At 42.5% G+C, this 13,609-nt stretch overlaps 1 protein-coding gene across 2 annotated transcripts in view; it reads left to right on the forward strand.

Moving 5' to 3' along the window:
- The first annotated feature begins 531 nt into the window (after positions 1–531).
- The window catches only part of Ctnnd2 (catenin delta 2), an 843,638-nt gene continuing 830,560 nt past the window's right edge, over positions 532–13,609 (forward strand). For both annotated transcript variants that reach the window (NM_001271502.2, NM_001415019.1), the window contains 1 exon segment: positions 532–1,163. In NM_001271502.2, the coding sequence (NP_001258431.2) occupies positions 1,127–1,163 (37 nt within the window). In that variant the 5' untranslated portion in view covers positions 532–1,126.

A 13,609-nucleotide genomic window follows, 5' to 3' on the forward strand; every position in this document is an offset into this window, starting at 1 on the left:
TGCGTAAGAAGTGACAGGCAGAGGAGGAGAAATCATTAAAGCTCTAGATCCGGCGAGGGTCTTCGTTGTAGGAAGTTTATTCATAGTCCAGATTTTAAAACCAGACTGAGTTTGAATAGGGGAAGGGTGTCTGTGAAAAGCATAATCTGAACACTGGAGGTGGTGGAGATGGGGCTCAACACTGTGAAAGAACCTCTCACAGACGACATGCGTTTTTTGCTTTGGAACCCTAGAACCTACAAGAACATCCACCCCCATCCACTAGCTTGCATGGCTGGCCCAGTGCTCTCATTAACTCACAGGCTACTCTAGAACCCCTCAGTCACTGCCCTTTTGCAGACTGATATCTGCCACGCAGAATCAACTCTCCATCTCCGCTCTAGCTCGGGTGCTGTCTGCTCCCGGGAATGCTCAGCCCTCTCCCAACCTGCGCCGCCGCCTCCTCCCATCTCTGCTGCTGTTGCTGCCGCCGCGAAAACCAGAAGTGGAATTCGCGTGGCGAGGCGCCGCGCTCTCTCGGCGGCACTGGGCATGCTCCGCACCCGGGGCAGGTTTCGGTGGCGGGGCGGACGCTCGCTCACTAGCCAGGCGCCGGAGCCGGCCGCCGCGGCTGAGCCGGAGGCTGAGCTGCGGCGCGCGGCGGGAGGAGCCTCGCTCTCGGCGGCGGCGGCGGCGGCGGCGGCGGCGACACAGGTGGCGCGGGCGGCGCGCAGGGCGCAGCTCGAGAGCGCTCGGCGCCGGGCGCCAGGGCGGCCCAGGCTCGCGCCCGCGGCGGCAATCGGCCGAGCGGAGCGGCGGGCGCGGCAGCTCGGTAGCCCGGCCCGAGATCGGGGAGCCCCGCGGAACCCCGAGCATCCCGCGGCGCCCGCCAAGTCGGGCAGGGGGCGCTACGCTCGCCGCGCTCGGAGGAGCGGCCGAGCCGGGCGCTGCGCACTCGCGTCGGGAGCCGCCTCTCGCCTGCCGCGCTCGCCCCTGCTCCCCGCCAGCATCACTTGTCCCGCGGCCGCGCTCCGACAACAAAAGCGGAGGATGCTGCAGCTGGGCAAGGTCAGGACCTTGCTCTGAAGCCGGGCGGCGGCGCGCACGCCTTTCCCCGGACTGAGGAGCTGTCTTTGGCGGCGGGTGCATGTTCGCCAGGAAGCAGTCGGGCGCCGCGCCGTTCGGTGAGTTGCTTTAGCTGAGCTGCTTGAGCCGGGCGCATCCTCCGGGCGTCGTCCTCTTGCTCACCGCCGGTGGGGGTTGGTCCTCCGCTGCCAGCCGGGCCAGGGGTGGCGACGGAGGTTGTGGGGTGCTGTCTGCCCCGGGGGAGGACCACGATCCTGCCGGGTCCCCTCTCCAAAGACCGCTCTACCCGCAACGGGGTCCGGGGTCAGTGTCTTTCTTGGAGCGGTTACCAAGTGGCTTCCCCGCGTGCTCCCCTCCCTGCCACCCCTCTACCTAGGAGGACACGTATATAGGGCAACACCGACTGCTCCCCGCCACCCTCCAGAGCAACCCGGTTGCATTCATGACGTCCCTAATATACGGGAGAAGACGGGGTGGGGGCGGGGAAGACTTCCTTCCAGTCTTTTGCCCTTATGTTCAATGTCATTACGATGTTTGGCTAGAACAAAATGGAAAGACTTAGTCATATACGTCCATGGCCGTTTCTTCAGTCTCCCGCTGCTCGCCAGACCCAGACCCCTTTGGTCTATATTTAGCGTTTCCGAGGAAGCATTTTCAGAGGGATTCACAGGCTTCCGGGGGCTTCTCTGTCCTGACAATAGATAGCAAGCTCTGGAAAGCGTTGCCTGACAGCCAGGTTTGGCAAGGGTGCTTGTGCATGGGAGATACGCTTAGCAATATTTGGGTGATTCGTAATTAATGGCTGAAAGCAAAGCTGTGTTTCGCTCTCCCCCCACCCGACCTTCCTCTTCTTCTGGTGTGTAATGTGTTTTCATCGATTGATACTCAGCATGTTGAGCCACTCTGTTCAGAGTAAAGTCTCTAGGAAAGAGGTGCAACCTCCTCGATTTGAGGGAGGGTGGTGGTGGTGGGAAAACAGACTTAGGGGCTTAGGGGGTGTGCATCTCTATATTTTCCACAACGAGCCACTTATTTCTCAAATACCCAAAGTTGCGTTTTCTCTGTAAACACCGGGGTAATGGAGGGTGTGGAAGAAGAAGATAATAGAGGGGGAGGCAGTGCTTGCAAGGGGTTTGTATTTCCCTCATTTGAACTGATCTGCTGTGCTTCGGCTCTGCAAGGCTTTAATACATATGCATGCCTAATGTTCTCTAACAAATATGTTGGCTTAGAAGAGAGATATGTAATGAGCAAAAATCAGGCCTGAGAAGCATGACGGACCGTTCACTTTTAGGAACTGTGTGACTGATATGTAAGACGCTGAGAATTTTCAGCATTGACTTCCATGAAAATGGGGAGGTGTTGCCCCTGCCCACAAGTTACCTCATTTTGCACACTTCCACTAATGGTAGTTCAGTTGATGTGTTTGCTAGTGAGCATGTCTCACTGTAATTAGAAGGCTCCCCAGCCACACTACTAAAATCCAGTGGAAGACTGTTTGATCTGACTCTTTTTGGATTGCCAACGTAGACCAGTGCATGATTTGAGGGATCGGATATATGGAAAGTGTGACCAATAGAGACAAGAATCCTTGTGTATGGAATAGCCGGTTTCATCAACCGGATACCTCTTCCTTTAGTGATTCTCCGTGCCAAGCAGAATCCATTGTTAATGTTGAACAGTATCCGTACTGGTCTGTGGGTTGCAAGGTCCAAGGCTTGAATGAAGATGGCTATGTTTGGAATTGGTTGTTGAAATTTAGAAAGACTGTAATTTTACTAATAACAAGTGAGCGTGGGAAAAGCACGGCCAGAGGCTACACTGCTAGGCTTAAGGGAACGCTGCGATTCTTTTGCCAACACTGATGTAGTTTCACCTTTATTCACATTCAGGGAACTTTACAGGAGCGCTTTGAGCACACTCTTGGAGACCTTGTGTTATATTAATGTGAAATTTCTATTAGAAACATGCCCTAGATGAAGGAGGAGTGCTTTTCCCATTCCTTTCCATTCCTCTCATTGAGTCTAGTGTTTCAGTTTTAACCATGATTCTTGTAGACTAGTTGACACCACTGTGTGCCTGTGTGTGCTTCCAGAGAGCAGCTGCTGGGCGTGAGGAAAACTCCATGTATTCTGCATGAGGCTTCTATACCGTATTGTGTGTTGATAATGATAGTACCTGACTGAATGGCAGTTATAGCAAGTGCATGAGGTTGTTTCTGTAATGAAATTGTCCTAGTCTTGTAGAAAGGTGTTATTTAACTCTGTGTGTGTGTGTGTGTGTGTGTGTGTGTGTGTGTGTGTGTTTGAGCAGTTGTAAAACCAAAGCATTATAGATGTCATTAATGTTTGCATTGTTTTTAATAAGTCATGCACAGTCAAATTACAGCATTACCAGCTGCTTCACACCTTTTACAATACAGTAGAAGTCATCAATTCTTCCTCCCGTTCGGTAGTTCATCATAGAGAGGAAAAATGAAATTCAAAAAATATTATTTGGAAAAGGCAATTTGTAGTTTTGTTAAATATTTTCTAAGCCTAATATTGCCTTCATAATGGACTGGAAAAGTGAAAAAAGAACTTATAATGTTCTGTAACTATTTTACTTCGTGCATGTAATTGAATGTGTATTGCCTCTCCCCAAATGTAACTCTACATGCAATTGCTGAAGAGTTCTGAGATATATATATATATATAGTGTGTGTGTGTGTGGTGTGTATGTGTGTGTGTGTTCTCCTTTATAAAGGAAAAGCATTAGTTTTAAATGTGAAATGATCTCTAGTAATTTGTTTATAAAACTATGTATTTTTTGTGTGGATCAGTATATCTAGTTGTAAAGGCCAACTGGAACTAACATAAAATATATTTACATTTCCAACTTCCCCAGAATGCTCCCCTTCCCCCGTTATGAATAGAATATGAACACTCCCTTCTCAGTGTTTCTCTTTGGTCAAGTTAAAGGGAAGTGATACTTGTATTACTCTTTCTGACATAATTTTCACATCAAAAAGATCCCACATAGTTGGACACACTTAAACTCAAATTCAAACTATGAATAAAAGTCAGATACTGACCAGTTAGTTTTTAAGCCAGTTTGTTGAAGGTGTCGCACAATGGGCTTCTGCTAACTCACTTGTGAGTAAGTAAACTTTAAATGCAAATTACCTCAGTGGCTTCCTCGAGGCTCATCACTGTCCGTATTCCAAAGGTGAAATCCTTTGATGGATGAATGAGCTGTATATTGTTGTGTGCGAAAAGTTGATTTCAGAAAAGCAGTTCACGATTCTTGTTGTTAGCTTCAAGTTTGTCTGATTACATGCCAACGTAGAAGCATTTTTATATGACTATAAAATATTGAACATGCCATACATAAATAGTTTCTATCACATTGTCTGCCAATCCAGCCCACTGATTAATAAACTGCCTGGTTAGGTTTAATGAACCCAATTATATTCACAAACAGTACCTCCAACACAGAAAACTCAGAGGAATATTTTATCATCCTGTGATCTTAGTCCATTAAATTATAAGACTCATACAAAAGTGTGGGATGGTGATGATTCCAGTTCTTTGCCTTTTAATCACATGGCAGTTGAGGTGACTTCAAGGTTTGTATCTTGGATAATTGATTTGGTTGAATGGTTCATCAACATTATGGTATTGAAGTTCTATTCTGTATCAATTGTTTTTGACAGGCTACAAACAATGACCAGATAAGTGAGACAGTAATTCCTAAAACTTCTGTCTTAAACATGCATTTACCCATTTTTAACCTGGTCAGGTTATGTGCTGAATGCTAATTATTTTTATATATTTATATATGTTTATATGTATGTGTGGGGGTGTGTGTGCATGTGTGTGCATATACATGTTATAGTATATTCCACTATTTCAAATTCATATAGTAATCATACACACACAGGTTATATAGGAAATGGCCCAGTTTTTTTCTGTATATTTATAGTCTTATATAAAAGTTATTAGAAAAATTAATTTCAATAACATAATGCTGTCTTGCATTCCCTAATGTGTGAGCCACTTATTATGTGGCTTTTAGTGAATGTCAACTCTTGTCTCTTAGCTCTTTTTCGTAACCATTTATGTAGTCATCAGACACAGCTGATTAACCTGTAAAATGGGTACAGTAAGGTAGAGTATCTCAAAATGTTGGTTTGAATATAAAGTATGTGAATACATGGCTTGCAAACTTACGCTTACTAATTAAGACCTATGTTATTAAATAGATTATTGCCATGCCCTCTGAGAATAGATTATTGTATTATTATTTTTATATAAATAGCCCATTGTAATATTATATTCCACTATTTCAAATTCATATTGCAATCACACAGAAGTTGTAGGAAATTGCCCAGTTTGGCATCAAAATGACAATTTTTCTATTTTGAAATATATAATTCCTTTATGTATTGAAATATATAACTATTAAGGTAAAGGAAATTAAGTCATATCTTCTAGCAATGTTACTTCCAACCATTGTTATATCCCACTAAGTGAGAAATTTCACTACTTTGATATTCTTTATTATGGTTATGTCAGCCTCCTGATTAAGATCAAATTTTCCACAAAGATTAATGTTGTAGAGAGAGTAGTATAGACTGTTTAATCAGCATTGCTCTGTGAGGTCAGATCTTAAACAGCTGCTCAGTTTAAAGGCAGAGAGCTGAATTCTCAACAGAAAATCATTGTAAGGGAATTAAAAAAAACATAAGGAGCAAAAATTGTATGGAGAGGAGAGGGCCTCTTCCTTTAAATGACGTCACCAGAGAGAGAACTGAGGTGTGCACTGGTGCCTTGTTGAACATCAGGGGGCGTTTTCACGGATTGCCTCATCTAGAGATCAGAGGTGAAGACAGGCATGTGGGCTGGGCTACTCCAGGTTTGAGCTCCTTGGGTATCCCTGAATTCCCCCAAATTGGTGTAGCTATTAAAACTTACGCGGCATAAGTTTGTATGGTCACCACACTGTGATGTTTCTTAGAATTTGTTGCAGAAAATGACCCCTGTGACAGCAGACTCATTTATCTTCAGTCAAGGAAGAGTTTTGACAACATAGTTATTTATATTCAAATTTATGTTTTGTTGTGAGAACTGCCAATTATGTTTTCAGAGTAAAATGCATGTTATAGTAAAAGGCATTAGCTTGTTTTTTTTTTTTTTGAACAGAGTAAACAGGTGAGCCAATTATATTTGGTTAAGTCAGTATAGGAATATGTGTGTCAAAACTCTCTGCAAATTTTGAATGACATGAGCATGCTCATTTCTGAAAGCAATGGTTCGTAGCATTAGGTCAAGAGGAACTGTTAATCATGTTGTTGAAGTTACCCAGTTACGGTTATCTTCCATAGCTAAAGGGCTGGGTTTTCTCACTAGTATTGTTTTATTTGTTTAATAATTGTAGTGACACCAACTGACCTTAGAAATTAGATTTAAAAGATGTATGTTGGTTACCATACATTTTTAATACATGTTACATATTACTCCTGTTGATTCAGGAGACTCTTAGTGTCAACTGAAATACTTCCTGTCATTTAAACATGCAACACCATAAATAGAGAATATCTGTAGTTTATTTTAAAATTATGAAACGCAGAGAAATAACATTTATTATTAATGTCTTTAGGGAGCCAAATAAATATCCCTACCCTGATGTTCTGGGCAGTCTGGGAAGCTAGAAGAGGGTAAAGGTAATAAAAAAATCCCCTCCAAGGACTAAACATAGCTTTATGTGAATACTGAGTGACATCTCAGGTCTTTGGCCCATCATCTGTCTCCTCCCCTCGGAGACTGGAGACTGAGCTGTCTCTGAATTGGTAGATCCCGCTCTCTGCAACAAGGATGTCTCCAGAGGAAGAAAGAAGAAGCAAAGCAACCTGTTCCTGTTTTCTTCAGAGGCCTAGAAAGTGAAAGGTTGGAGAGAGGTCGGAAGTGTTTCATTAATTAAGTTCCCCTTACCTGGAAAGAAACATCAGAAGTAAGAAAGAAGTGTTCCCTATTGGCATGGTCTAAAAGGATTTTGCATTGCAGAATTCAGGACATAGAAGCATTCACAGCATTTCATTTAGTAGTTGAGTTCTTTAAATATTTCATTCTGTTTTGTCACTATCTGAGGAATTGTCAGAGGAATGCCTACTACCCTCACTGATTTATAGTGAGGATGACCAATGAAATTCAACTGAGTGATGGACAGCTAACTCAAAAGTGACTTGTCCTTAGGGTTTCTTTCTTACTCTCCATGGTAATTTTTAACTAAAATTAATTGCATGACCTCATAAGTGACATTGACTATGAAAAGGATCCTGTCAGAGGCTAACTTCCCAAACCACACACAAGTACTGATCCAAGTTAGCTCTTAAGCAGAACATATTTCACCTCAGTAACGTTACTTGGAGTCCAGTTGGTGTTTAATGTCTCAGTACGAATAGGCACAATCCCAGGAAGAGGTAGAAAGAAAGAATTACTTAAAAATAAATATATTTCACGTGACTCTGGGTATGATTGCCGGACCTAAAAATGCCTACTTCTTATAACAAATTTTCTTCATCAAATATATTATTTGAGTAACATAGTAGCCATGGTCTTCAACATAGAGTGATTCAACTTCCAGAAAGAACAGTTCTTCAGGAGTAAACCAAGTTGTGCAAATAAAAAACAGCTACAATCCAGCTTTGTGCTTTTGAGAAGTCCTCATAGACATGGAGCATGGTTCTCGAGTCTCTGGGGAACTTCCTGAGAACTGTTCAGATGTTGTGAAGGTATCTTCCAAAGAAGTTGTATCATTTATATTTTATCACAGAAAAAGTAAGATTTCTTTCCCCATGATGTTGACAATGATGGTCACTGTAATTGTAAAGCAAATGCCCGTTAGATTGCAAAAATATTATGTTTCTCTGAGACTTAGTTTGCTTCCTTTAAAAATATTGTTAAGGTTAAACATTCCATTGGCTTGTATACTTTCCTTTTGGGAATCCTACATTTCTCCCTATACCCATTTCTCCTTTCCTCTACTTACCTCTTTTCTTAGTGATTGAAATAGTTTTTCTGTAATGATTGTCTTCCCCTTTTCCATGTTTTAACAGCTATAGGCCTCATTTCATTAAGTCTGATTGGGGAGCATGGTTCTAAACTGTAACCTGTGACTTTTATGAAAAAACAAAACAAAGAAACAAAGAAAACACCTTATCACTCACTGATTCTGTGTCTCGGTGATAAATGAAATAATGGAATGGGTGTAGAGAGGAAAGCTAAAAGTTAGAACCCGCAGGGCTGCTACGGACACTGTAAGTCGAGGGGATATACTCATTCTTGCATTTCCAGTTGTATTGAGGGAAAAAATAAGAAATAATAAATTTGAAAATACTTAGCAAAGTACCTAGTAAAGAGACATCAAAAGTGCTAGCTCTTCTTTCTACGAAATAATAAGTTGTCAAGTCATCTAGTTTTTGGTAATTCCTACTTTTGCTTTTTTTTCCCCCATGCGATACAATGTCAGGGCCTTTTCTTGAGAAGGCCAGGTGTTCGTGGCTATTGTGGCTCTTGAGGAGCAATGGGGCTTCACAGTTTCCTTAGTTAGGGCTTTACTGCTGTGAACAGACACCATGACCAAGGCAAGTTGTATAAATGGCAACGTTCAATTGGGGCTGGCTTATAGGTTCAAAGGTTCGGTCCATTATCATCAAGGCAGGGAACATGGCAGCATCCAGGCAGGCGTGGCTCAGGAGGAGCTGAGGGTTCCACATCTTCATCTGAAGACTGCTAGCAGAATACTGGCTTCCAGGCAGCTAGGACAAAGCCCACGCCCACAGTGACATGCCTACTCCATCAGGGCCACTCCCTCTAATAGTGCCACTCCCTGGGCCAAGCATATACAAACCATCCCAACACCATCCCCTTCTTAAAGTACCAAACTTTTGTGCAATAAGAAAAATGCAGGAAAAGTTCTTGACTTTCCCTTATCTATGTTGTAGACATTTTTCTCAATGTTGTGCATAGTACGCTTCTTCTCAGGTGCATGTTCATTGGGGAAGTAGAGACACCAATCTAAGGAAAAGTACATTGCTTTATTTTACAGAGAGATGTATTGCCCCCCACCCCATCATACATAATAGGCTTTTTTCCCCCAGAATTACTCCATTTGGGAATTTATTTTATCATTGATCCTCAAATTTTAGCTAGCGATCGAAATATAGTAAATGTGCTAGCCATTACAAACTGTATGTAGAGCCTTGTTTTTGTTGTCTAGGTTCACGATCCTTCGTAATGTTTTTGCATTGTCTGCCTTGGGTTGATTTTTGGTTTCTGCTTACCGAGAGCTTATTCAAAAAACAACCGAGTGGGTCTACTAGTTCAGTGATCCAAATGACAGTGGCATTGAGGATTTCTGTTCACCTGACCTCCGTACCTGTCTTGTCATTGCCTATTGAAGTGAAACCCTCAGGGGTTTGTGGAAAATGATATGGTAATTAATACGAACAATGCATAAGGGCACACTTCAATTTAAAAAAGTTCTTTGGAACTTTCGATATGCTCCAATATCATGGTAATTTTTATGAGTTGGAATAAAAATATTTTCTTGCCTCTAAAACAGAGTGTTGGGCTGTATTACAAACAGTTACAACATGCCCACTTCACCAATGACTGTAGTGATCAAGGCATGGCATGCCACTGGATGTTGCACACAAGAAGAGGTCTCTGTGGTAACACACTTTTTAGTCCTTTATATGAGGTAAAATGTGAAAAGCTATGTTATATTGAGTCAAGAGCTTTCCCTGGATTTTTCTTCTCGCACAAAAGTTTGGTACTTTAAAAAGGGAGGGGTAGTGTGGAGCCCCATTGCTGCTCAACAGTGAGCTACTTCTAGAATATAGTCTTCTCTCCCGGAGGGATGCTGTGTCCGGCGCTGATGAGGCTTTATCGGAACAATTTCAGAAGTGTGAACTGTATTTTGGCTTCCATTTTTTTTAACCTTCAGAATATTTCTTTAAAAACTCTTTGAACGGAATTGCAGAGATTCTTATCGCTCCAACTGTGGCCTGCCAATAGGAAGAGGTGAACGGAAGTCATAAAACTTCAGTTTGTTACACAGACTCCTTATGCTTGAAGAAAACGAGAAGGGGAAATTGAAAGTTCCCACCAATTATGCTACTTAGTGAAATGTGAGGAGGTTTTATGTATTTCAGAAGACATGGTTCTGCTGCTGTTTATTTTAGGTGTGGTTTATTTCCCTTATAGATCTAAGGTCCTCTTTCTTTAGCTCAGGTACATGGGAAATTGTGGAACGACACCATTTTTTTTTGGTATTTGAGCACTTAGACCATGTACAAGGGTGATCTCGCTTGTGGATGCTAGGCGGAAGCAGACTGTGAGTGGAAGGAGCAGGAGGGTGGTTGCTATAATGGGCAGTTAGGTGACACTTCTTGCTCGGCAGATTGCTAGGTGGACAGACTGGGTGTGTTGTAGTGAATGCTGAGCTGGGGGCTTGGTTAATACGTGAAGACATTTTTGATAACGGTAGAGGAGTGAATGATCAGCTTAAAGTACTTTCACTAAACTGGGCAGGATTAGGTTTTCAATAAGTAAGAAGCCATAAAGAGGCACAGACAGTGCGTTCTGGGTGTGTTCCTACAGAGCAAGGTAGGCTCTCTTCCCGTTTGAGGTGTTGCCTGAAAGGTGACAATTCACCTGTTCAAAATCAGGTTTTAAAAATTTGATGGTGTTACAGCCACCATTGGGTTTGACACAGTTTCCTTCCTTTGTGTGCAAATATATAATTTAAATATACTTAAAATCCCTTAAAATATACTAATAGCCAGAAGGACTCTAGGCCCTTCAGTGTTAAATGTACTCTCTCCTTCACACAGTGTAGCAAGATGCCTGTCGTTCCTACAGACTGACACGTTGTCTTTCACAGCATCCCGGTTTGCACACACAAAGTGGCAGGTGACGCCAAGCTGTAAGAGGGTGAGCTAATGTCAGAGCCGAGAAGCACTGGCTTTCCTTAAAGGGGGTTGTTGGAGGAAATAAAAACAAAGTTATTCATTTGAGTGTTTACAGCACGTTGGTTTTTACATGTGTATTCTCACATTCTATCACCTAAAAATTATATCTCCCCTGAAAGCACACAACAGATTTCTGTCCAGTGGATTTTACTGAGCTTACAGGCCTTCAGGATAACCTCCCACAACACCGACCTGATTGCAAATAGCAGGATACAATCTCTGGGCATTTATCATCATAGCTTTTGAGGTGGGGTGGGTCAGGGTTCGGTGACTTGATGAGATTCACAGCTCTGGTCCATAGAGCTAAGCTATCGTCACAATCTCTCAGTATCTTTCATGTTCTCACAACCGTATCTAGTGCATGTTTCTCTTCCTTCCTTCCCTTTCTTGTATTTAGAACAAACTCTTGTGTGAACTATGATTCATTTTTTTAAAGAAAACTTCCTGTATCTTATTAATGCTCAACATTCACACCACTAACTTAATGAGGATGCGTTGTATAGGAGTGGTTACAGCTTTTCTACAGCACGTTGTTACCAACGTGTTTATTGCTGGTGTATCTCTGCAGGCGACTACTGCATCTTTAAAAAATAAGTCTGCTTCTGTGTTCCTTACAAGGCATCAAGGATGTTCAAGATGACATGGTTGTTCTTGGTTAAGTAAGTGCTGTTCCACAGTTTGTAGTGGTGCCACCAGCATGTGGAAACTCCTATAATCATGTCAAGGAGTGAACTGTATGTTCACACTGGTTTCAAACATGGGTGCACAGTAGGGTTTCAGACGTTTCCAGTGTGTGGTGCCACGATGTGCAGAGTCCCATGATGCCAGAAGACTTTGTGAAGATCTTAAGGATGGTAGGGAACAGATGGTGTTTTAACAAAGTGTCGGTGGATGATCTGTAACATTACAAATTAACTAGAACACTGAATGGCATAAATTAGACTTAAATCAAGACCTAGAAACATACCATGTTTTGCCACATTAGGTACAAACATGCCAAAGGGCATTTTGTCCATGGTCCCACATAGCTTTGGGGAACTTCATTAATCAAAACACTGAAAGACTCTTGGTAAAACATAAGCTGGAATCGAAATAAGATGACATAGTGTGGTGGCACAGACTAAAGGTTTCTTATCACACACAGATCTAGAGGTTGAGAAATTCTGCACACTTGGTAAGGGCTCTCTTTCTAGTTCAGGTACAACCTTCTAGCTATCCCTGCTTTAACAGGAGTCTTTTGCTCTATGACCTTTACTGGAAGGTATCTGTATCACTCTAATGACAAATTGAAGGAATGATTCAATCTAAGACGAGCTTGGTGAATCAGTGTGTTCGTTAGGGTCACTTAACAGGAGTATCTGTGACCGTTAAGTACCTGCATCACTGAAAAATCTATACCAGCACAGGTGAGTGACTCAAAAGCTGGGTTAGCAGAATCCCCGTGCAGGGGAGTAGTTACTCTGCCAAAGTTCTTTCTCTTGGCAGGCGGTTATTTGCATTCTGTAAACCATGGGAAGTTTTCATGTGAATCTTATGTTTCTTGTGAGTTTTATGAGTCTCAGGAGCTTCCCTCTCCTCATGTTTCAGTCTGGAGGAACTGCTACACACTCACAGTCTATATTTGTCTTTATCCGTCATTTTGTAATGACCCCACTTCTGTGACCTCATGTTACCCCACTTACCTTCAACAGACCCCAATCCACTCACCTCTAAAGCTCAGCTTTCATCAGATGCATGTTTGCTGGGATGATAGAATGTTCCAGAGCAGGACAAAGCCTGTAAGCTCTCCACAGCCAAGAAGACCAACCCTTTCCCAAGTAAATGAGAATGTTCAGTAGACAATGTTGGTGATTCCTTGACTAATTTAAAATTATCTTCGGTTCCTGGTAAATGTTTGGCTTTGATTTATAAGCTATAGATGTTGATGTGAATCACGGTTTGGACCCCTTGTCACGTGCATCATCAAGGTTTTGTAAAGTTAGTCTTACATGTGTTGGTCAAATATGGAAGAATGCTTCTCATCTTGATTGAATCTCTTGCTTCTTTTTCCTTGACTACTTAATGCTGGTCCCCCGGCCTCCCACTTAGATATCTACTGCAGACTCCTGATGGCAGGAGCCCATTCTTTCACTCCGCCTTCCTCCAGATCATCGTTTTCACAGCTTCCAAAAGACTCAAATCTTGTCTTTGCCTATGCTACCTGCAAAGGTGATCAAGTAAATCTGATTGTCACATTTCCCCCACTCCATCCATGTCTCTGATTTATTCAGCTACAGCTTCTTTGAACATCTTTTTTTTTTTTTCAGGCTAACACAGACATTTTTCTAGTATTTTTAGAATCTAATTGCCGTTACAATATGCATGTGAACTTGAAGTCACCCCATCTACTTACGAGTTTGCAAGGTTGTTTTCATGTGTTTATCCATCAGGGTTGATTCTTAAAATATTTTAAAGGAAGCCTAGTTAGATACAGCACAAAGGCACTATAGAACATTAATGCACCCCGGGCTTCTGGATACACACCTTATG

The sequence above is a fragment of the Rattus norvegicus genome, chromosome 2 (assembly GCF_021556685.1).
Source record: "Rattus norvegicus strain SHRSP/BbbUtx chromosome 2, alternate assembly SHRSP_T2T, whole genome shotgun sequence".
In the NCBI taxonomy this organism is placed as follows: Eukaryota; Metazoa; Chordata; class Mammalia; order Rodentia; family Muridae; genus Rattus; species Rattus norvegicus.